The 22,207-nt window shown below is 39.8% G+C and overlaps 2 protein-coding genes across 2 annotated transcripts in view; one reads left to right on the plus strand and one right to left on the minus strand.

Annotated features, from left to right (window-relative positions):
• The window catches only part of CAMK4 (calcium/calmodulin dependent protein kinase IV), a 145,386-nt gene that overhangs the window by 100,939 nt on the left and 22,240 nt on the right, over window positions 1-22,207 (plus strand). The window contains exons 6-7 of the mRNA XM_036310108.1: window positions 19,117-19,207; window positions 21,256-21,330. Coding sequence (XP_036166001.1) covers window positions 19,117-19,207; window positions 21,256-21,330 — 166 coding nt within the window. The remainder of the gene's footprint in view (window positions 1-19,116; window positions 19,208-21,255; window positions 21,331-22,207) is intronic.
• On the minus strand, window positions 8,329-8,852 carry LOC118656631 (replication protein A 14 kDa subunit-like). Its single transcript, XM_036310109.1, has one exon. The coding sequence runs from the start codon at window positions 8,824-8,826 to the stop codon at window positions 8,458-8,460; it is 369 nt and encodes a 122-aa protein (XP_036166002.1). The 5' UTR covers window positions 8,827-8,852; the 3' UTR covers window positions 8,329-8,457.

Below are 22,207 nucleotides of genomic sequence, written 5' to 3' on the forward strand. Positions count from 1 at the left end.
AATAATTTGCTTCCATTCATCAGATTATTTTCTGCTCCCTTACGATCAATTAATTATCTTCCTGCCATTCTAAACTCACCTTTTTCAATATGTTCTTTCTGGCTCCCTCCACCCATTCAGATCAGCTCTGGATTCTTCTTGCTTATCCGAATGGGCATGTTTCAATCTAGTTATACCTTGAGTAGCTGACTGGGAGAACATTCTTCCCATTCAATGAATGAGAAATGGATGCTTTGAGCATCAACATTTTCTAACTATTGGAGTTACCAATTAATAAATAAAAGGTCCCCCAACTGGGATGCCCCAGAGGGCTGTCCTACATAGAACAGAGGGACTAGAGTTCCTAGAAATCAATTCCAGGTCTGCAAAGATAGACTGTTATTTATAAATTTAAAACAAAAATTGTAATTTTTCCTACTCACAAAACTGCACCAAGCTCCAGTTTAAGAAGTAGTTACCACATTCAAGTCGAGCATTCATTGAAAGAAGTCTTATACAAAATCAAATTTTCTCTGATTGCTGCAACTAAGGGTTAAGTTAGAGAAAAATTTAAAGTCATTTATCTAAGTGTTTCACAGGTAGAAAGCAAGCAATTTAAACTTGTGAGAAGTGGCTGACATTTATAAAATAGTTTATTGTCAACTACATAGCTATAGATAGCTATAAAAAATAGGACAGCTGGGAACTCAAAGTAATCAGTGATATGTCTCACATTGCCTCTGGATTACACACTTTTAAGGCCGGTTTTTGAAAGCACAGAAGCTGAAAACTTAAAGATTGAAATATCCCTGGGAAATATGTTGCAGGCATAATTATATCCCTTAGGTAACAAGTCTTGCAATCCTTTTCTTCCTTCCTACTTCATCCCAATTCTTACCCCAAATATTTCACAGTATTAATTGACTGTGTTCTTGCTTCTTTGGCTTTTTAGCTTTAAATAGCATTTTTGAAACTTTTTGAAGTAAATTTGGAAGATATTTCCCCCTAACTAATTCATTCAGTTAGTCTTTGAGGTAAAGGTCCTTAATCCTTCTTGAGTGTTCTATCTTCCTGAAATGAATTCCGGGTGGTCCCAAGTTAAAGTGTCTAGGCCAGTGGTCAGCAAACTCATTAGTCAACAGAGCTAAATATCAACAGTACAACGATTGAAATTTCTTTTGAGAGCCAAATTTTTTAACCTTAAATTATATAGGTAGGTACATTGTTATTAACTTAATTAGGGTACTCCTAAGGTTTAGGAAGAGCCACATTCAAGGGGCCAAAGAGCCGCATGTGGCTTGCGAGCCGCAGTTTGCCGACCACGGGTCTAGGCCAATTCTGGAAGGGTCATTGTGTCCTCATGGGTCATAAAGCGCAATGCACACCTTTACGCCCTCCTTGTCCATTACTTATAAAGATAACCAGGGTATATTCCATCTCCTCTGACATCTCCTACTGTTACCACACAGCCAGTCCTTTCCTTATCACCACTGGTAGCCTACTGTTTCTCTATTTCCAAAAAAAATCACTGTCCCTCTTTTTCCCATCCCTACTGCCACCTTCCCTCTTTTCCTAGCTATGTTTGTCTTGGGTGTGTTTTAACTTCAAAGCCAGGACTTAAGAGCCTAGAGGAATTTGTACACAGAGAGTATACCCTGAATTTAATAAAATACAAAAAAATGCTTGAAAATGCTTAAATATGTCTGCTATGCCAGCACAGATATTTTTGGTTAGAATTGTTTTTAAAAATTGTAATGATGTGGGTGAAGAATTGCAAACAAAACCATCTAGTCCTTTAAAGTTAGGGAAACCCATATGGTATCTGAACAATGAAGAAAAATGGTAAATGAACAAGATTACGGGGATGCAGAAAAAGGATGAAATAGTACAGGCTGCTTTTGGTGAAAAATTTAAAAACCTGTAGCCACCCCCTCAAAAAAAAAAGAACAGACTTAACCTATTAGAGGATCATTGATAAAGAATCAATGACTAGATATTGAAGACCTGGAAAGGCGAAGGGGGACACTGAAATAAGGGATTGTGGGGCTTCAGGAGGCAGCCTCCCCTTGGGCTGGGGAAACAGGGAAGAAGCTGAGATGATTAACACCTGTCAGACTAAGGGAAGTGCTCTGTAGACTCGCTGCTTGTCTGGTGCTAGCATCTCATTCTGAGCTCTGAGGAATTGCCCACGGAGCTGCCACTCAAACCTTTGAAAATGGTGTCCTGGCCAGCCATGCGAATGTCGCTGAGGAGGGACACTGGGATTGGTTCTATGAGCATTGGAATAACTAAAAACTGGCATCAACATCTGCTACAGAATGATGTGCTACTGCAGCATGAAAAATGGTTTCTAGGGTGCACGGGGAGAACAAGCAGAAAGACAGATTCAGGAAGCAAATAGGATGGAGCAAGCCTCTCCTGCTCTCCCAGCCTCCTGCTCTCTCCCTGGTCCCCTCCCATGGCAGCGCCAAACTGGGGGCCAACAGGAAGTGTGGCTTGTAATTCCAGTGCCAGTTTCACAAAGTACATTATAGAATGGTGAGTTTAAAGTTTAGAGATAGTAGTTTAATAAATGGCACAGGAAGTTATTTGAAAACAAAAATCTCAAAGTTTCTGTTTCTACTTATAGAGTTTTCTAACATGTTCACAATCCTAACTAATGTGCATGAAATGGTTCTGGAACAAAGAAGATATACGTGCTGAAATGAAATCAAAACAAGTATGGCAACATTAAAATAAGTTACTATCTATATTTAGTACTGAGCACTATGCTTGATAACATTTATGGATTTAATACACACACACACACACACACACACACACACACACACACACACATTATTGAACCTTACATTACTTGATACATTTAAGTCATCTTCCATTTGACCTCTCATTTCTTGCTGGAAGAACCAATCTACCTTTATAAAGATGGGAAATACCAGTACTTTCCCCAGCCTTCCTTGCAGCTGGGCAAGGGCACATGACCTGGTCCTCACAGATGAGTTCTAATGGGCAGTCTGCTTATGAGTTGTGGGAAAAGTTTGCCCCCTTAAAAAAAGGAGACCCAGGGGAGGAAAGACCATTTCCCTTTTTCACGGGCATGATTGCATCTGCATTTGATGCCAGAAACTGCTTTGGTTGTATTCTAATTATGAAGAGAAGCATAACTGTGTTAAATAAGGCAGAGAAAAAATAGGCACGATTGGAATTCTCCTCCTACTTTATATCTCACAGAAGATGATAAATTTCTTAATATTCCTGCCACTTTAAATTGTAAATCCTATTACTTAAAGCAATAAGATACTGAACTTGTTCTTGAATGAACTTTTGAGTGTATACTAGTAATGATTCTGTGGTCAGAGCATGTGTGTAATTTTCTTTCCATCGAGCCATAACATGGTCACGCTCATAGATAAAAAGATTCTGGTACCACAAATTTCTAAAAACTGAATTTTACCAACTAGCAAATGCACACCCACACACTGGACAGTCAGGATTAAGTGTGATTTGAAGGCACAGTGAGGTCGAAGGTTATTAGCAATAAGCTTGCTTCTGACACCTGTGCTTTGTTTTTGTGAACATTGTTCCTGCTTGGCTCCACCTATTGTCAATAAAAAGAATCTGAGAGTTCAATTAAGTAATAAGAGACTAGAATGTAAAATGTGGGGGTTTTGTTCTTTGTTTTAACTTTTTCAGTTACTATGGTATTTGCATTTCTTTCTGGGAGGATTCTGTCTCTTGTTACTCACGTCTGAACATGGATCTCTGGAAGATGGAGAGTAATGCAAAGCTCAAAGCTTTGGAACATTATAAGCATACTTTAACCAACAGAAAGTAAAAGTGCTTATTTATTCTCATTAAGAGTTGAGAGATCACAGTTATCAGGGAAGAAATAACAAACAGTTCTGTTAATGTTGTAATATTTTCATATTCAAACAGAATAAAGTAGACAAATGGCTCAGTCCAAACAAATATTTTATCAGAAAAAAAAAGCATCTGGAACAAAGAAGATATACATGCTGAAAATTATAACTAATTTTACAAAACTGGAGGTCTAAATTCTCAGGAAAGGGTATCTTTCTCATTAAGTGTTTCTGTATGTCATTATTGGCAAGAGTAATGATATCAAAAGTTTATCAAATTCTACCACTTCTCGGCCTTTTGGCTACGATCAAGTGAAATTTTGTCTAGGTTGCATTCTCTTTTTTTGATTCCCAGAAGAATCACAATAAATTCTTGAGCATATGTCAGAATTTTCCAATTACTATACAAAAAATATGTCAATCATTACTTTCTAAATGGCTTTCATTGCTTTAGGGTTTTGTAACCCTCAGTTCAACCATTAACTGATTCTCTGGTATGCACCAGAATCTTGGATACAGAGATGAAGTAGTTCACCAGATTTTAGGGCAGATAGACATATATGAGCACATGGCTTTGAGATCACATATGTGAACCAATTAATACACTTTGCAGATTCAAAGGTATTAGAGAGGGTGAACGATATTTAGTGTGTCAGAAAAACCTTGCCAAAGGAAGTTATATCTGAGTTGTGTTTTGAAATAAAAATTGATAAGGCAGCCAATATGAAAGAAAAGGAATCCTAGGAATACTCCCTTTCTCCCACACATTTTTAGGAAACATAATAGACTAAAGGTACAAAGGCACAGATATGGATAGTGAAGCACACCTGGCGAGAATGTGGGCTTGAGAGAGAGGCAGGGACCTGTCCTGAGGGCTTACATGCCTAGTGAGAGAGGTTCACGTGATTCTGAAGAGGAGACCCCAAGCGACTTTTGCTGTAGGACCTTTACTCTGATGGCTGCATGAAGTCCCAAAGCAGCGAGGCCAGTGAGGCGGCCCACAGGACTGGCAGGCAGAGACGCGCTCAGGGTCCTTTACAGTCGGCCTCATTTGGGCACCGTTTACACCCCCAGGCTCGTGAAATTAATACGTCCGACACTGCCATATGTCGGGAGAGTGTGAAGAGCCACTTGAGCAACACCCTGGTGTTATCCTGGAAGATGAGGATGGGCACACGTGTTAACAAAGAAAATGGGCAGGCGACCAGCGACCCAGCCAGATAGCAGAGGCTGCCCGGTGTCCTGGCGATGACCCCAAGGCCAGACTGGGGCAGGGGGTCCAGGAAGAAAGGGAAGGGACCTGGGAACTGTCATTCCCCATTCACTTCCCAGGATACACACACTGACCCCAGGGCTCCCCTGTGGAACCTGACCTTGGGAACTGCTACCCATCTGAGTAGCGGGTGGTCATCCTAAGGCCAGCACCCTAGACAGGGCCCCCTGCAGCCCCTGCCCTGAATAGGGGCTTACAAGGGGGAAGTAGGGCAGACACCCAGACCTCATTCAAAATGAGAGGACTATTCTATTCTAACGGTGAAGTCTGTGAGGCAACAGGGCCCTGTATTCAGGGAGCCCCAGTTGGAGGGGTAAGGTGGAGGTAGAGGCCCGTGCTGTGCTGTGAATCGGCAACCTCTAGCCAGGTCTCCCTTTTCAGACAGGCCAAAGAGCAACCCCACCTATTCTCTAGGATGGAGGTCCCAGCTGCCTCCATTACCCAGCCTCCCTTGCAGCTAGATACAGTCATGTGTCTAAGTTCTGGATCACAAAACATAAGTAGAAGTGTGCTGTGGGACTTCCAGGGATGCCGTTTATTCTCTGGAACACGGAGGTGATAGCTGAGCTCAAGCAGCCACTGTGGGGCCATGAGGATGGTGGTCAACCCTAGGGACTAGCGGAGAGCTGGAGGGACCCAGCTTCCACAGCTGTGGAGCCAACACCAGCCCCTGATGTCCACCAGCCCCTGAACATGGTTAGTGTGAAAGAAAAATAATCTTACTTGAAAAAAATAAAAGAGGATATAAAAATGTCCAATCAAAAGATGAAAAGCATCTGAAGAGACATGGTTTGTGATTCTAGAAATGAAAAACGCTAATTAATTAAGCCCATACTTCCCACTTGGAACTTCACTGCCAGTACTTATGAATGCTACATGTGCAAAGACGTAGAGATTATGAAAAATAATCTAGAGCAGGGAACATGCAGATAGAGGATTTAGACAATTGATAAGAACTTCTCATCCAAATTTCTCACCTTTATTAACACTTAACAAGATATTCTCTTCTCCTCACCTCTCTGCCCACTTGCTCTCTGAAGTTTTAGTCCCTTCTCCTTCAGCCAGTCTCACAGTTCTTCTAATTACCTCTTTTTCTTCATTTCCTGCTTCTTTCTCCTACATTTTTCTTTCTATGCTCTCCTTTCCCTCTCCTCTATCTGAGAACTAATGGTGAATAAAATGACAACAATAAAAATGACAAACATCTTAAGAGACCAACCAGACCAGGATGAGTGTGTTCACTACGTACACACACTGTAGCGCCTGGGGAGAGGCCCTACCAGCTAGGATTTAACAAGAAAAAGAGGCTAGAAAACTAACATCTAAATTATCTTTCTGAAAGGAAATGCATATATATATATATATATATATATATATATATATATATATATATATATTAGAGGCCCAGTGCATGAAATTCATGCACGGGTAGGGTCCCTAGCAGCTGCTAGCTGCCTGCAGGGCCTCCCTTCCCCCAGCTGCCTGTGGGTGGGTGGGATCTGCGGGGGGGAGGGGCCACGAATGGTTGGCCAGCCCCACCCCCTGGTCAAACTCCTGGTCAAACTCCCAGTTGAGGGGACAATTGCATATTAGGTTTTTATTATATTGGATATGTATATTCTGTTCCTCTGACATCCAATGTTCTGAAAAGCTAAAATTCAGAAAAAGCTGAGCAAAGAATTTTACCACCCACAATGGGCTCTAGTTTTATACTGATGTGGTTTTGTGTGACAGCCTCTACCTATCCGGCTCAAGGGAAGGGCTCTCAGCTGGAAGGATTCCTTTGACGATGATCCTCTTTTAAGAAAGAACAATTGGCCCAGCCAGGGTGGCTCAGTGGTTGAGCATTAACCCATGAACCAGGAGGTCACAGTCCAATACCCGGTCAGGGCATATGCTCAGGTTGTGGGATCAATCCCCAGTGAAGGGTGTGTAGAAGGCAGCTGATTGATAATTCTCTCTCATTGATGTTTCTGCCTCTCTCTCCCTCTCCCTTCCTCTCTCTGAGATCAGTTATATAAAAAAGAACTACTGTGTGAAAATTATGAAAGTATTATGGTTAGAAGGTGAACAGTGATCCTTCCTTTGTATGTCTGCCTCTCTCCAAAGATGATGGAGTGACTAAGGTTAGACTCTCGTTAACTACTTCCATGTTGTTCTTTCATTAATTATCTATTGGAGGATGGGGGTAGGACCAGGAAATGTATTTCCTTGCTTTCTGGTAATAGTTGTCTGCCCCAAAGCTGACGTATTTCCTATCTTGAGGGAATGAAATCCTATATTTTATTATTTGGAGCAACATGAACCTAGTGCTTATGATGTCTTTGACCCATTAAAAAATGAATTTTTATTTTGGGAATGGCTAACTCAAAAATAGTGTTAAAAAAAATGCCCAATTTTCTCAGTAGTCAGGTAGAATTTTTTTTTCTGGGTCAGAAAAAGAGCTTTCAGGAAGTATTCTAATAATATTCTGTTATCTTCACTCTTCAAACATGGAATTTTGATTTTATTATTAGATAATTTGGTAAAAAATTCTGCAAACATTTAAAAAATATTTTGCCTGCCTAATAAAAATATATATTTTAATGGAGGTGTCAAATTAATAAATAGCCATAAGCCTGGGCCGTGGCCTGTGGACATTGCGCCCTTCTTAGAAACAGAAGGTTAACTCATTTTGCTTGCTCTAGTCACTGTTTTCAGTCCCACCTCGAGTGTGTAGCTCCTGAATAAAGAATGTTCACAAAAGTCTAGTGTACTCACTTTACTAAGACAAAGAGTTTTATGTGCGGACAATGGAAATGCTAGTTTCATTTGGGCAGGGCAGTTCTTTGTAGCTACATAGCATCCATGGCTATCTTAACCTCTTCAGGCTGCTATAACAGAATTCCACAGACTGGGTGGTTTAAACAATTCTTCATCACAGTTCTAGAAGCTGAAAGTCCCAGATCAGTATGGTGAGGGCTCTGTTTCTGGTTTACAGACTGCTGCCTTCTTGCTATGTCCTCACATAAGAGAGACATCACCTCTGATCTCTTCCTCTTCTTTTTTTTTTTTTAAGTACCGTTTAAATTTTTATTAATAAAACAGAAAACAAACATCAGACAACTGCTTTGTTACTCTTTGATCTGACCATATGCCAGATAAGTGATTCTTTATGAGGAGGTAGGAAAGAACTGTCAATATACCAGTTCCATTAAAAATGGCATACTGGAATATCTAATAAAGTTAGGTAAATGAAATTACAAAGAGAACAAATTAAATATTAAAAGTAACAAGAATCTATCCCTCAAATATCAGGGATCTCCTTTCACAGTCTTCAGTGCAGCTCATTTGCAATTAAGATCAATCATATTGCATAACCCCCAAAGGAAAAAACTGAGGGAACTCATGGATAATTTTCACAGCTTCATTGTAAAGTCCAAGATCAAAAGGATGGTTATCTTCTTTAAACTGGACATAAGCTGAGCACATAATGGTTGCCTTGGATGTTACTCTTCCAACTACTTCCACGATTCCAGAGATTTCTTCATCAAGAGGCTCCATCAGCTCAATGGTTGCACTTTTCCCTTCTCCATCTGAAAGAATAAACATTTTTCCAGTGGGATGAATCTTTTCCAGCCTCCCTACGAAGCAGATGGGCCGGTCGATGGACTGGGCTAGCATGCTGGCGTTGATACGCGACTTGGGCAACTCCATCACCTCCACCATCATTTTGGACGGAGCCTCTTCCTCTTCTTATAAGGACACTAATCCCTTAGAGTCTTGCAAGGTGGAAACCCAGGTGTTCCGCTGGACTCCTAATGCGGGCTCTGGAGAATCCAATTCATTATGCATTCAGGTTGTCGGACAAATTCATTTCCATGCGGTTACATGACCACGGCCCCTGTTTCCTCACTGCTTGTCAGCAGGGGCTGCTCTCAGCTCCAGAAGGCTGTCTGCATTCCTTGGCACGTGCCTTCCTCCATGTCGAAGTCAGCTAAAGTGCTTCCAATTCCTGACTTCTTTTTCTGCTGCCAGCCAAAGAAAACTCTCTGCTTTTCAAGGGCACATGTTACTGGATTAAGCCTACCTGAATAATCTCCTTTTTGTCATTTAATATAGTCATTGGAATGTTACTTCATTGTCTTCATAGATACTATCCACTCTCAAAGGGGGAAGGCATTTAATATGAAGGCAAATTTCATGGAGGGGTCATTCTCAGAGCTCTGCCTATTACACGCAGACCAACCTACTCTCTATAATAAGGGTTTGATGCATTAGTTTCCCAACATAATGTATTTAATCTAATCAACCCCAAACACCTAGACACAGGATAAACTTGAATGTCATCTGTTTTCAGACCTTTCAGAGATTCATTCACTCACAAGTGTTTTAGTTTGTTTGCTTGTTTTTTTTAATGTGTAGCAGTTATTTTGTGTGCTCATGCCTTTTTCCTATTGTTCCCCACCCCCCTTGTTTTCCCTCCTTTTTTACATGTTAGGAAATCAATTCTGTTAATTTACAGCATTAACCAGAGTATTTTTAAATGTTTTCAAACCTATTTGCCATATGTTATATAGGAAGGTCACACACAAGTCCATGATCAAAAAGCAGGAATGACGGCTGTGGCCTCTTGGCACAAAATATATATATATATATAAGAATGCAATATACTTATATACATTTGTTTTTTCATGTTGCTCTCTGACATTTTTTCCCTTAACAATATGCCTTGGTAGTCCTTCCATTTATGTGTTTAGTTTTTATTGTTGCATAACAAATTACCACAAGCTTAAACCTCACCCATTTATCCCCTCCCAGTTCTGTAGGTCAGAGTGAGAAGTGAGTCATGGCATAATCGACTGGAGTCTGGCAATTTCAAAATCAAGGTGTCAGCTTTTGGGAAGAATCTGCTTTCAAGCTCATGCCTTTTGTTGGCGGAATCCAGTCCCTTTCTGTTGCCTTGACACTTGGCTCTTCCACCTTCAAACCTTCAATGGCTCACCCAATCCTTTGTATGCTTTGAATTTCTTTCACTGACTCTTCTGCCTTCCTCTTCTGCTTTGAAAGGCTTATAAATTTACATTGGGCCCATCTGGATAACCAGGGTAATCTCTGTAACTTAAGGCCAAAGTGATTAGGAACCCTAACTACATCTGCAAAGCCCTTTGCCTTATTAAATAGCATTTTCACAGTCTTGAGGATTGTACAAATAGCAGAACCAAAGCTGTTAAAACTCCCAGTCTAGACTTGACAACATTGCCAGGCATCTGTAAAAGTCTTCCTTATTAGCATTTGGGATTCTGTGTCAGTTTGTACAAAATCCATTAATTTAAGCAGGCTTGTAGGATTTTGATAATTTTCCTCACTCTCTCTTTAAATCAAAGCAGATGAAAATTTTGGTCTATTTTAGTTTCAATGACTCCCTGTCCCATTTCTTAGAGAACTTCTGAACCTTAATCTAAGGTTCTACCTGCTTTTTCATTCACCTGTAATAAATTCTGAAGCTAACTGCATTTTTATATTTTTCTATTCCTGAGAGATATAAGTTCAGAATTTCTACCACTGGTGTGTATGGTTAGTTGTACAAGAGCCTGTCTCCTGAAGTAGGCAGATTATCTCTAGACTAGGAATAATAATTTATTCCTGTCATTATTCTCATCTGCCATCTACCCTTCCTCGCCCCCCCCCCCCCCGCCAAACACACACTCCATATACATTTTGTATTTATAGCACATAGCAGGTGCAATATATACTTATTGACTTGATCCAGTTATTTACAAATTTTGTTTAGTATCCCAGCATTTCATTATTTTTTAAATCTTTATTGTTGAAAGTATTACAACATAATACTTTCAAACAGCAACATGTCCCCTTCCCCCCCCCCCCCATTGACTCCTCCTAGCCCACACCCATTCTTCCTCTCCCCACTTCCCAGCCCCAGGCCTTCACCACACTATTGTCTGTGTCCACGGTTTTGCATATATGCATACAAGTTCTTTGGTTCATTTCTTCCTACCTACCTACCCAACCCTGCCTTCCTAGGAATATTTTGGAACTGGCTTTATATTCATGGTGTCTGCAAGACAATAGGACTTCAAATACATTTAATAATTCAAGAAATTGTTAAATCACATAATTTTTAAAAAATCACATTACTTTAATGGTAATGGTAACCCAGCTCTGCGGAAAACATTTTTTAAGGAACATATGGTTGAAATATCTAAGTAAATATACAGGGCATATTTCTCTATGTTTGGGGAAAGATGTCTAATTTCATAGACCTTGACACAATGATAGATACAGGGGAAAATCCACATTGAAAAATGTAATTTCTCACACATATATTTTACATTGCAATCATGGTTTCTACTTCTCAAAATTTAACCTTGAATCCTTACACGTATGAATAATGTGTGGAATGTGCCGTAGAGTCTGGCCATCTGTGTAATTTATCCTTTGAAATGTTCCCTTGAATGTTGCAACTGATCCAAAACCACAGTATCTAACTTTTAAATTATCTTCTTGACTTTTACCTGTGAAATTACTGTTACAGAACTTAGCCACACTGAAGGCTTTATTGGCTTTGGATCCTGCGGAATCTTAGAAATGCCATCTTATTCTAAGTTCATATCACCGAGGAAGAGCTTTGTTCCACACTGATTCACAATGGCCATCCCTTCTGTTTATCCATATAAGGGGCCATTTAGCAAAGCAGCTAAATGCTTATGCTCTATTTTGCTAGAAAACTGAAAGAAGATACAGTCTTAAAAGGAATATACAATTGGACTGAATGTGGCTACGACCTAATAATAACTATCTCAGTAATTACAATAATGCCAGCCATCACTACCATGTATGTTGTTAAGCACTTAATGTGGACAAAGCTTTAGCTAAAAGCTTTATGTACATTATTTCACTTACTCTTCACACCTATAAGACAATGGGTCTCCTTATATTCATTTCACAAATGAGGAAACTGAGGCTCAGAAAGATGAGGCAACTTTTTCAAGGTTATGCACCTGGTCCAGGGCAAATCAGGATTAGAATGCAAAATACAAAATGACTGCAGAGTTTATGCTCTTAATCCCACGGCTGTCTGCCTCCCTCTACTATACCCTGCTGTGGACTATGTCGGGCCCAAAGCCAGAGACACAGGTGAGCAGACCTAGGCACCAACCACAGGAATTCGAGGGCTAACACTGAAACAAGACAAGTGAGATACATCCATTTTAAAGTCACATAGCAGGAAAAGGGTGATATATTTTTTAAAGACACAGATGTATTGCAGTAGGTGTGCCTGTTTATATTTCCCCCTGCTTATTTTACTCTTGGCTTCAGTAGGTGTGCCTGTTTATATTTCCCCCTGCTTTTTTTACTCTTAGCTTCAGTTCTTGACATAATGAAAGAGAGCCTCATTACATGCTAGACTTAAAAATCTGTCTCAAATAAATTAAGAATATGTGCAAGTGCATATTCCACCCTTTTTAGAACGAGAGTAGGTGGGAATAATGATAGCTCCACGGGTGTGACTTTTCTAGGTGCAAGCAGCTCTGTAACTTTGTTAGTAACCAGGCTAATGGTGGGACCCCAAGTCTAACATGCCTGATGTGTAATATGCGTTGCCCATGAACACAGACAATAGGGTGGTAGAGGCCTGGCGTAGAGCAGGAACTGGGTGGTGGGGGACAAGAGCGGGAAAGAGGGGAGCATCTATAATATTCTCAACAATAAAGATAAAAAAGAAATAATATCAATTCTTTTAAAAGTTCAACATGCCTGATGTGATACAATAGCAAGACATTGGACAGAAGATTTATTCAATTCTTTGTAGCCAAATTCAACTTCTGTTCAATTATTGTATTTCTTCACAAGCAGTTGCCTTTTTATGCCTGTTTTGTGAGGTCAAAAATATAGAGTTCAAGGGTAAAGACAAAAGTAGAGGCAGGTCTTCAAAGAAGACACAACCAAAAGTGGAATGTTCCACTATGAAGTTCTTACTTAAATTGATCTATATTGGTTCTAAATTTTCTGAATAGAGAAGAGCTAATGCATGCAGTTTAATTTTTCCATCCCAATAGAACTATAGTCAGAACACTGTTTACTTTTTTTTTTTTTTTTTTTTTTACTGACTGGTTCTTCGTCCTGTTAGATTTTTAAAGAGATTTCAACTTCCCCTTACTAACTCCTGAGACATTATCAATTAACCACACACAGCCCATCGACCACAGCATAGCTGTAATTAAACTAAATTGCTATGCAGCAGCTTTCATTACACAATGACACAGTTTTTGTTAGGACCATAGAGAGAGTTTAATTACACGTCTAGATTCCTGAATTCAGAGAATCAGTATTATCTTCATCTGCTTAAAAGAGAGTTTAAGCTTTGAGTGATTGCATATTTTTGAAAGACCAAATGGTAAGATATGTTTGGGTCATTTTTTTTAAATCCTACATTCTATTTTAATACTTAAGAACCATTTACACATCTGTGGATTTAAAGAAAAATGTACAGATTTTCACTCTTTTCTATTTGATATAATTTTCACTTGTATCCCAAAACTTTCTCTAATCCACCCCAAATATCCATTCTTAACTTATTAATGTATAAAGCATGGAGCGGTCTGAAGCACATTAATCTTTCATAATGTTTCTTCCAGCTTCTTCATTATGAAGAAGCTCGTCTTTTTGCCTGAGGATAAGGTGCTTTCTACTTTCATCCTGTATCCTGCCCAATCAGCTTCTCCAGCAGAACAGAGAGCTCAGCCTCTCTGTTGACTACAGACTGCCTGACCCCAGAATGCAGATTCAGGATCTCACTTTAATTTTCTTGTTCTGCAGCCTGATTTCTTCAGTCTCATTATAAACATGTGTTTTCTGCGTCTTTCTCTGTTACAGCAGATTATTTTTGGACCTTATTTCAAGCTATGCATTATCTCCTGGTTACTGCCTCCATTTGATTGGCTGAAACTTTTCATAGTCTCCAGTCCTAAAACCTCATCTTTTCTCAAATCTGGACACATGCATTGGACATAAGAGAATGGATTTATCACGTGCTTATCCTCTCTAAACGTTCTCAACAGCCCCTTGGACAGTTGCCTCACAACATGCACTTGCTCTGATCTTATATACAAATACATCTGACATAGTAATTCATTTGTAGATTACATGCACATTTCTTAAGTTTTCTTTATATTTTTGTATTGTCCCAGCATGAGATGTACATGTTTAAATCAAGGCACATTGCTTTTCTCCATTAATTTTTTGCATAATGCCTAATTTAAAATAATAATCACTCACTTAATAATTGCTATTGAAAGCAATACACCAAAGTCTTAGTTGAGTGAATGTTTTAGGTTTTGAGTTTAACCTAAGGAAAATAGTACAGGTAAATGATATTTTCCACCAGCACTATAGAGACCATTCTTGGAAACATGTACTTTATATAGTTTTCTAACATGTCCATATATAAATAGACAGGAAAATGAATTTTCAACCTGTTGAGACTCTCCATGTTTTCCCATTCTAACTTTTTACACCAAGTGATGCAAAATCAGAAACAAGAACTGAGTCTCTGATCTCCGGGACCTCTCCCCCACCAACTTCGCCAACGTGAAACCCCAGGTTTCCCCACCTAGTGGCATCACAGTTATTCTCTCTGTTAGCATCCTGCTCACTTTCCCCATGATACAGCTACACCAACAAGCATTTTTCAGCAAAGCTTTGCTTTATCCAGACACTTCTAGGCCATACCCAAACCCCAAAGCATAGTGCACACCTGTGGCCCTCACTGCAGGGACCCCAGCAGGCCTGGTCACCTTTAAGCTCCCCACTGGGGTTCAGCAGGCCTCCTTCCTTCACTAACAGAGGTCTTTCGGCTTGCCCACTGCTCCCTGACATGTTATTATCATTGGCGAATCACTTCCCGGTTCCATTTTATTACGCTGGCAAGTGCAATTTACGGATGTTTCAATCATGAAGGAAACGGGAGAAAAAACTAACAGGTGAATTTTCAACTGTCATTGCCCAAACTCCCCTGAGGCATATGATGTTCAGATCAACTTCAAAGGATGTGAAGAAATTAGTTCAGCCATAACTATCAACTTAATGCTAATATAGAAGAACAAACACGGATTATGTAATTATTCAAAACGTCATTTCAAAGATGAAATCTTTTTGCCTTATCTTCAGTTAAAATGTTCTTATTGGGTTTTGGCTTTTCTCAAAATGATGCTGTAAATCTAATCCATCTAACTGATACTCAGTGAGCATCTTTGAGGAGACTGAGTATCAGTAAACAATAAGCCTAGTATGTTTCATAAGCTCACAGATGTTGAGCCTTGTTACAACTAAACATATCAAAATGTTGCTTTGGAACTTACTGTTGCAAAGGAAGCACAAAAATGTTAACTTCTATTACAAATTAATAATGGCAAATGGATACAAAATGCAGATTATGCCCATAGGCATTGCAATTTCTCAATAGGAAAACTGAAGAATTTATTAATCATTCAAAAGTGTTTATTGAGTGCATACTTAATGCCAGGCATTGAGAACCTGAGAAAACAGATGCAAATTTCCATGTCTTCACAGAGTTTTCAGTCTAGTGAAGGAGACATCCTGAACGTAAAGCTTGCAAGGAATCAGACATGCTGTAAAAAAAAAAATAAGAAAGAAAAGGTAAAAAAAGGGAATCAATGAGCACACAGGAGAGTGGGCACATACATATGTTACTTTGGAAGGACAGGTGCAGCCTCCCTGAGAAATTGACATTATAGTTGTATCCTGAGGATGAGGAGGGCTGGCCAGGTGAAAGGGGTAAAAAAAGCATCCTGATAAGAGAGGGCAGCTGGTCAAGGATGCTGAGGTAGGAAGGAGAAGAGGGCGTTGGAGGAACTGAAAGGAAGTCAGTATGGGCAGAACAGAGCAATAGAGAGGGAAGTGGCAGAATATGAGACTGGAGAGGGAGGCAGGAGCCAGATGACCAAGGCCTGGAAAGCCGGGATAAAGTATTGGGAAACCTCTGGGTAGTTTCCCAAGGAGGAGTAATGCCTAGCTCTCTGTGCTGCTGAGTGGAGAGTTGATCGAAGGGGGCACCCTGGGAAGCAAAGGAGTAGTTAAAGGACTGCTGTGATGGTCCAGCCAAGATCACGTCAATGACATGCAGAGAGGTGGGCGGTTCAGGAGACATTTTGGAATTACTATCGACAGCACTCTGTTGAGAATTGGATGGAGGCAGCGGGGTGGGGAAGAGAATCTGTTTCTGGCTTGAACACTTGAGTTGACCGAGAGACCACATTCTGTGGTGGGAGCAGCTGGAAGAACGGGGCTGGGGAAGGTCAAGAGTTCCATCTTGGACATGTAGAGCCGAAGGTACCTGGGAAGCAGCCAGCTGGGAATAAGACAGAGGCAGGTGGAAAAATGGTGCTGGAGCTTAAGGAACAGGTTTGAACTAGAGCATTTGTAAACTGCTAGCAATGTAATTACATAGTTTGTTTAGTTAATTTCAGACCAGACGTAGTTACCAACTAAATGTATTTATTCATATTCAGAGCACATCATTTGTAGCAGATGGATGGTGTTCAGGATAAGCAAACATGAAAGGCCTGCCAGTTATATAAAATTTATTTTTAAAAATGTATCACCCAGCCCTAGCCGGTTTGACTCAGTGGATAGAGTGTAGGCCTGTGGACTGAAGGGTCCCGGGTTTGATTCCGGTCAAGGGCACATGCCAGGGTTGTGGGCTTGATCCCCAATAGGGGGCGTGCAGGTGATTCTCTCTCATCATTGATGTTTCTATCTCTCTCTCCCTTTCCCTTCCTCTCTGAAGTCAATAAAAGTATTTAAATATACACTGAGTGGCCAGATTATTATGACTGGCCAGATTATTATGACCACCTCATTAGTACTTCATTGACACTTCCAAAAATACTGAATATTGAAAACTTCCTAAGCAAATACTCTCCAGGTTTTATTATTATTATTATTTGCATAACTAATTCACTTCATTGTATTGATGGGGTGGTCATAATAATCTGGGCACTATATATATATATATATATATATATATATATATATAATCACCCAGACAAGAAAAAGCTGAAGGAGTTCATCACCACCAAACCAGTATTACATGAAATGTAAAAGGGTCTTATGAATAATAAATACATATCAACAATTGACTGTAATAATCAAAATAAACAACCTAATGAACAAAATAAACTGGTGAGTAATATAGAACCAGAGGCATAGAAACATGGAACAGACTGACAAATCTCAGAGGGAAGGTGGTGAGGGGGTGGAGAGAGATTATATGCAAAGAACTTACATACATACATGCATTACCCATGGACACGAACAGTAGGGTGCTGAAGGCATGGAGGAGGGTGGGATTCTGGTGGAGGGAGCAATGGGAGAGGGGTAAGGGGAGACATCTGTAATAATCTTAACAATAAAGATTTTAAAAAACATATCACCCAATATATAATTTTATAGTTAAATTTTACATAATAAAAAATTAAAATCAGATTCCACCACACATTTGTTTTACACACGTACTTTTGGGGGCTATAACAAGTAGCTGAAGGGAAGGAGTACACAAACACTCAAGGCAAGTTTACAGCAAAAGAGAAGCCTAGCAGCACCGCCTCAATAAGGATTTAATTTAAGAAGCAGTTGGGAAAGATATTGTATTCATGTACTTAACAATTTTCTATTGAGTGCCAAGGATTGTTTTAAATTCCAAAGCAATAATCAAAGACTGCAGAGTGTTTTGTCTGACCTGTACAGGGTTTAAAATTCATTGCCAACATTTAAAATTTGGAATATTTTACATTAAAAATAATGAATTTTCATCTTACCTAGAAAAGTCAGAAGAGCTAGCAACCTGGGGCCTGCATTCCCGCCTGACAGCATCTTGCTGACTCTGAGTCACCTTGGCCTCGTCAGAGTCGTACTCCCTCCAGGGACAGTTGCAGACCCTAGGACTTCCCAGTGTCTCCCTCTTATTTCACGTGCTTCCAACTCGCTTCATTCTTTTACATGCCTGCATGCCCCTGGAGAGTTTTCAACCCCTGCTGGAGATACAAAAGCAAAGGCTGCATTGCTGTGGCCACGCAATACCAAAAGCAAGCGAAAGCAGGGAGTGGCCTGACTAGATCTGCACTTTACAAAAATGACCCTGTGGGCCCTAACCAGTTTGGCTCAGTGGATAGAGCATTGGCCTGTAGACTGAAGGGTTCCGGGTTCGATTCCGGCCAAGGGCACATGCCTGGGTTGTGGGCTTGATTCCCCAGTGGGGGACATGCAGGAGGCAGCCAGTCAATGATTCTCTCCCTCTCCCTTCCTCTCTTTCCCCCTCCCTTCCTCATGTGACCCTGTGACAGTGTGGAGCATGGTCTGGAGAGGAGCTGGCCATGTGGCCTGCTGAAGGCAAGAGCAGTAGTAGGGATGGGAGTGGGGCGGGGGCGGACACCTGAGGCAGTGAGGAGAGAGACCTACACAGGGTCCAGGATTGCATGTGTTCTCTATAATAATTACTTACATCCAAATGTCTGTTCAAACAATAATTTGAAGTCTTCGCCCTGGTTCTGAATTTATAAGATGACACATACAATTATGCTTTCTAGATAATAAACCAAATTTCAAGACACAACACCTTGACTTTATTATAATAATAATTAGCCAATTTGAGCTGATATGCATAAAGAGAACTGCAACTAATATTCTCTGAGGGGTAAATATTTTATTCCTGGCAATTGGTTCTATTTTATTTATTTCTGTATGTATTTATTTATGTGGTTTTATATTATTTAAATTGCATTTCACTTTTAGGTAACTATATATAAGCTCTTCTAGAACAATGTATAGTTTTTCTTTATGGTGTTTATTTTGAAATTATATGTGTGTGTTGTTGAACCACATAATTTAGTAAAGATTATTAAAGTTCTGAAAATAGTAAATAAAAATGTTGGAACCATAAATATAATTACATGAATGTTACCTCATTATATTCCCTATTAGTACCTCCATGAAAATGGGATTGTCCATCGTGATCTCAAGCCAGAGAATCTCCTCTATGCAACTCCAGCCCCAGACGCACCACTCAAAATTGGTGAGGACATAGCCTGACCTCTGCTGACCCCTTTTCCAGAACAGAAGAAATGTATTCTGTGGAATTTTTAAATATGGCTCCACTCAATGTCACCTCCACTTAATTTTCTCGGATATTTGTTGTCTGTAAAAGAATAAGGCACAGTGTTGGAAGCCAGTGCACTTTCCTGGAATGTTAACCTGAATTAGTGCCTAAAGTTAGTGTTGCAATGCTGGGCACACAAAGGAATCACAACTCTTAGAAATAACAGGAACTTCAGGAGGTGAAATTGTATTTTGTAAATATGTTTATATAGGAAAAAAAAGTCACAAATAACATAATACTTCTTTCTTGGTTATTAACTTTCATTCCACAAATTAGATGGAGCTTAATTTTAAATAATCAAGAACTCTGACACCAAATGTTTGGTACCTATCAGTGAATTTAGGCTCTGAATCACTTGTTTATATGAACAGAGATAAACTGAGCTCTGCTTCCCAAAGTGCACCTCACAGAATGCTGTTTCCTTGGCCCAGGTACAAGGCCCATCAGTCCCTTTGGAGGAGGGGAAGTGGTTTGTGGAGGTCCTGAGTTAGAATAAGTTAGAAAATGCCAACTTCTACAAGATTTTTATTTCTTCAGGACTTATCCCCAAACCTTTAAAATGCTAACGTGTACACTGACAGCTAGTCTGACTCCGGAAACCTTGTTTGTTTGTTTTTTCAATAAGCTTTTTGAGGAACTACAAAGATGAACTTTGGGATCTACCCAAAGAGATCTTTCAATCAGCATTTTAGAAAAAAACCATATTAAATATTACTTTCCATGTGCCTTTCAAAGTAAATCTTCATTTGCAAAAAAGTAGAATTTATTTTAGATGAGTTCTCCCTAGCAGAATCTGTTTTGTCCTGCCTGTGTAGGGTTTCACATTTTTTAAATTAAATCCTCTGAAGGACATTTCTCTCTTGGTGCTATCCTTTATCATGCTAATCTGATGAGTTCACTGCATTTGCAAGTGTTAACACCTTTGAAGATTAAGTCATACATATCATGGAAGCGCTCGGACCACAGAATGTGCTTTATGAATGCAAGACCCTAAAGAAAAGAGGCTGACGTCCTGCGGGGCAACAGCCTGTTCTCATAATCACTCCTGACGGCAGCGGACGGACGGCAGGCAGGCTCCCATTTCCTTTGACATCACTTTCAAAGATTTTATCCTTAGAGAAATGTCTTTAAATGGATGGACAGATTCTAATTTAGGCAGGAGCGCCTTTCTTTCTGAAGGACTTCCTGCTGCTTCCTCTGATAAGGATCTGGCTTCTCCGTGGAAAAGTGGGTTTATCTCTGAAGTCTAAAATGGCATCCATTCTGCACCTGCCTCTCCTGAAGAATGGCCTCAAAGTGCTCCTGGTGTTTCCTGAGTGAGGCAGATGTAGCCCAGCAAGTAGACCATAATGATAGCAGCCTTTGATAATGTTTTATCTAGGTAATAGTCTGTGGAATAAATAAAAAGGATTTTTGCAAAAAAAAAAAAAGTCATCTTTCTCATCCGAGAGTAAATTCTTCTCTGTCAAATACACTAGGGAATGACATTGTTTTGAAGTAGAATAAACCTTTTGATGTTTCTGTTCATTTTTTCAATATTTATGAATGTCTCATTTTTTATTTTAATTCATTCCAGTGGATTAAAAGCTCTGAATTACATCACTAATTCTATATGGTCCTTCAGAGTTAGTCTCATAAATCGTAGAATTAATATTTAACAAAATAACAAAATATGTCTCTTGCAACTATTACTTCAAGAAGAAATAGCTTATATGCTGAAAGCTGGGAATTATAGAAAAAAAAGTATAAAATGTATTTAGGAATCATATTTTCCTCCAATTTAAAGCAAGATTTAGAATATTATTGCTACTCTTTTTAACTTTTCTCTCCCTGGTGACTGGTCTCCATCTACATCCACTCATCAAATACAAAAACAAATGTTTTATTTTGAATAACAAAGGTATTCTGTCATCTTATATAAGCTGAGAAAAAAAACTTGCTTTTTTTTTTTCTTTTGTTGTTAGCTGATTTTGGACTCTCCAAAATTGTGGACCATCAAGTGCTCATGAAGACGGTGTGTGGAACCCCAGGGTATTGCGGTATGCTCTTTAATACTGACATTTTATAGTTTCACTGTTATTTGAAATATATTTTATTTAATGTTCTGATTTTTTAAACTCCTAATATCTCTATTTAAAATGCTTACAATTTAATGCGAGTCTCCACAAGGAAGGCATATGTCAATGATACTCAGACCACCTCTTCCTTATAAGGGGCTCTATAATGTCAGTTTTAGGGCACCCCTGTTAGAACAGCAGGAATGGAGGGGGCCCCCGTGGGGAGGACTGGGGGGCTCTGCATCTGCCTTTTGGGCCGTAGCTACTCCTGGACCCACTCAGTAGCAGAAAGACCAACACTGGTGAAGAAGACAGGAAAACAGCTTTTTTTTGTTTTTGGAATTAAAGCCATGAGCTCTTTGTCACTTCCCTTATTTGCTTTTATTTGGGAGGGTGTGTGAGGATGGGTGTGTCATTAATTCAGATGGTATATAGGACAGCAGAGAGAATGGGGCAGTCCCTAGTTCTCATTGATGGCACTGGCCTAGCCTCGTTAACAGAAGGGCTTCAGGTGGTCTTTCCCCGCCAGAGCTCCCCAGTCTCTGGAGATGGACAGTGCAACAGCCCTCACATCCTCTTGCACAATCTCCCAGGATGGCCTGAAGGCACCCCCCACACACTGCACAATCCAGACAGAACAATAGCTGTTAACCTATGCCAGCAAGAAACTCACCCTTTTTTCTCTCAATGGCTATTCATCTGCCAACAGCCTAAAGCTTGGGAAGACCAGTATGCAATTACATTAATTATCTCTCAGTGTCCCTTCTGTGACTAAGAGAGAACAGCAACCTTCCAAGGGCTTTAATAATAGTGATAAGAGCAGTTCATTTTTGCAGCATACCAGAATGGTCATTCTGTG

This window comes from Myotis myotis, unplaced genomic scaffold (genome assembly GCF_014108235.1).
Source record: "Myotis myotis isolate mMyoMyo1 unplaced genomic scaffold, mMyoMyo1.p scaffold_m19_p_5, whole genome shotgun sequence".
Classification (NCBI taxonomy): Eukaryota; Metazoa; Chordata; class Mammalia; order Chiroptera; family Vespertilionidae; genus Myotis; species Myotis myotis.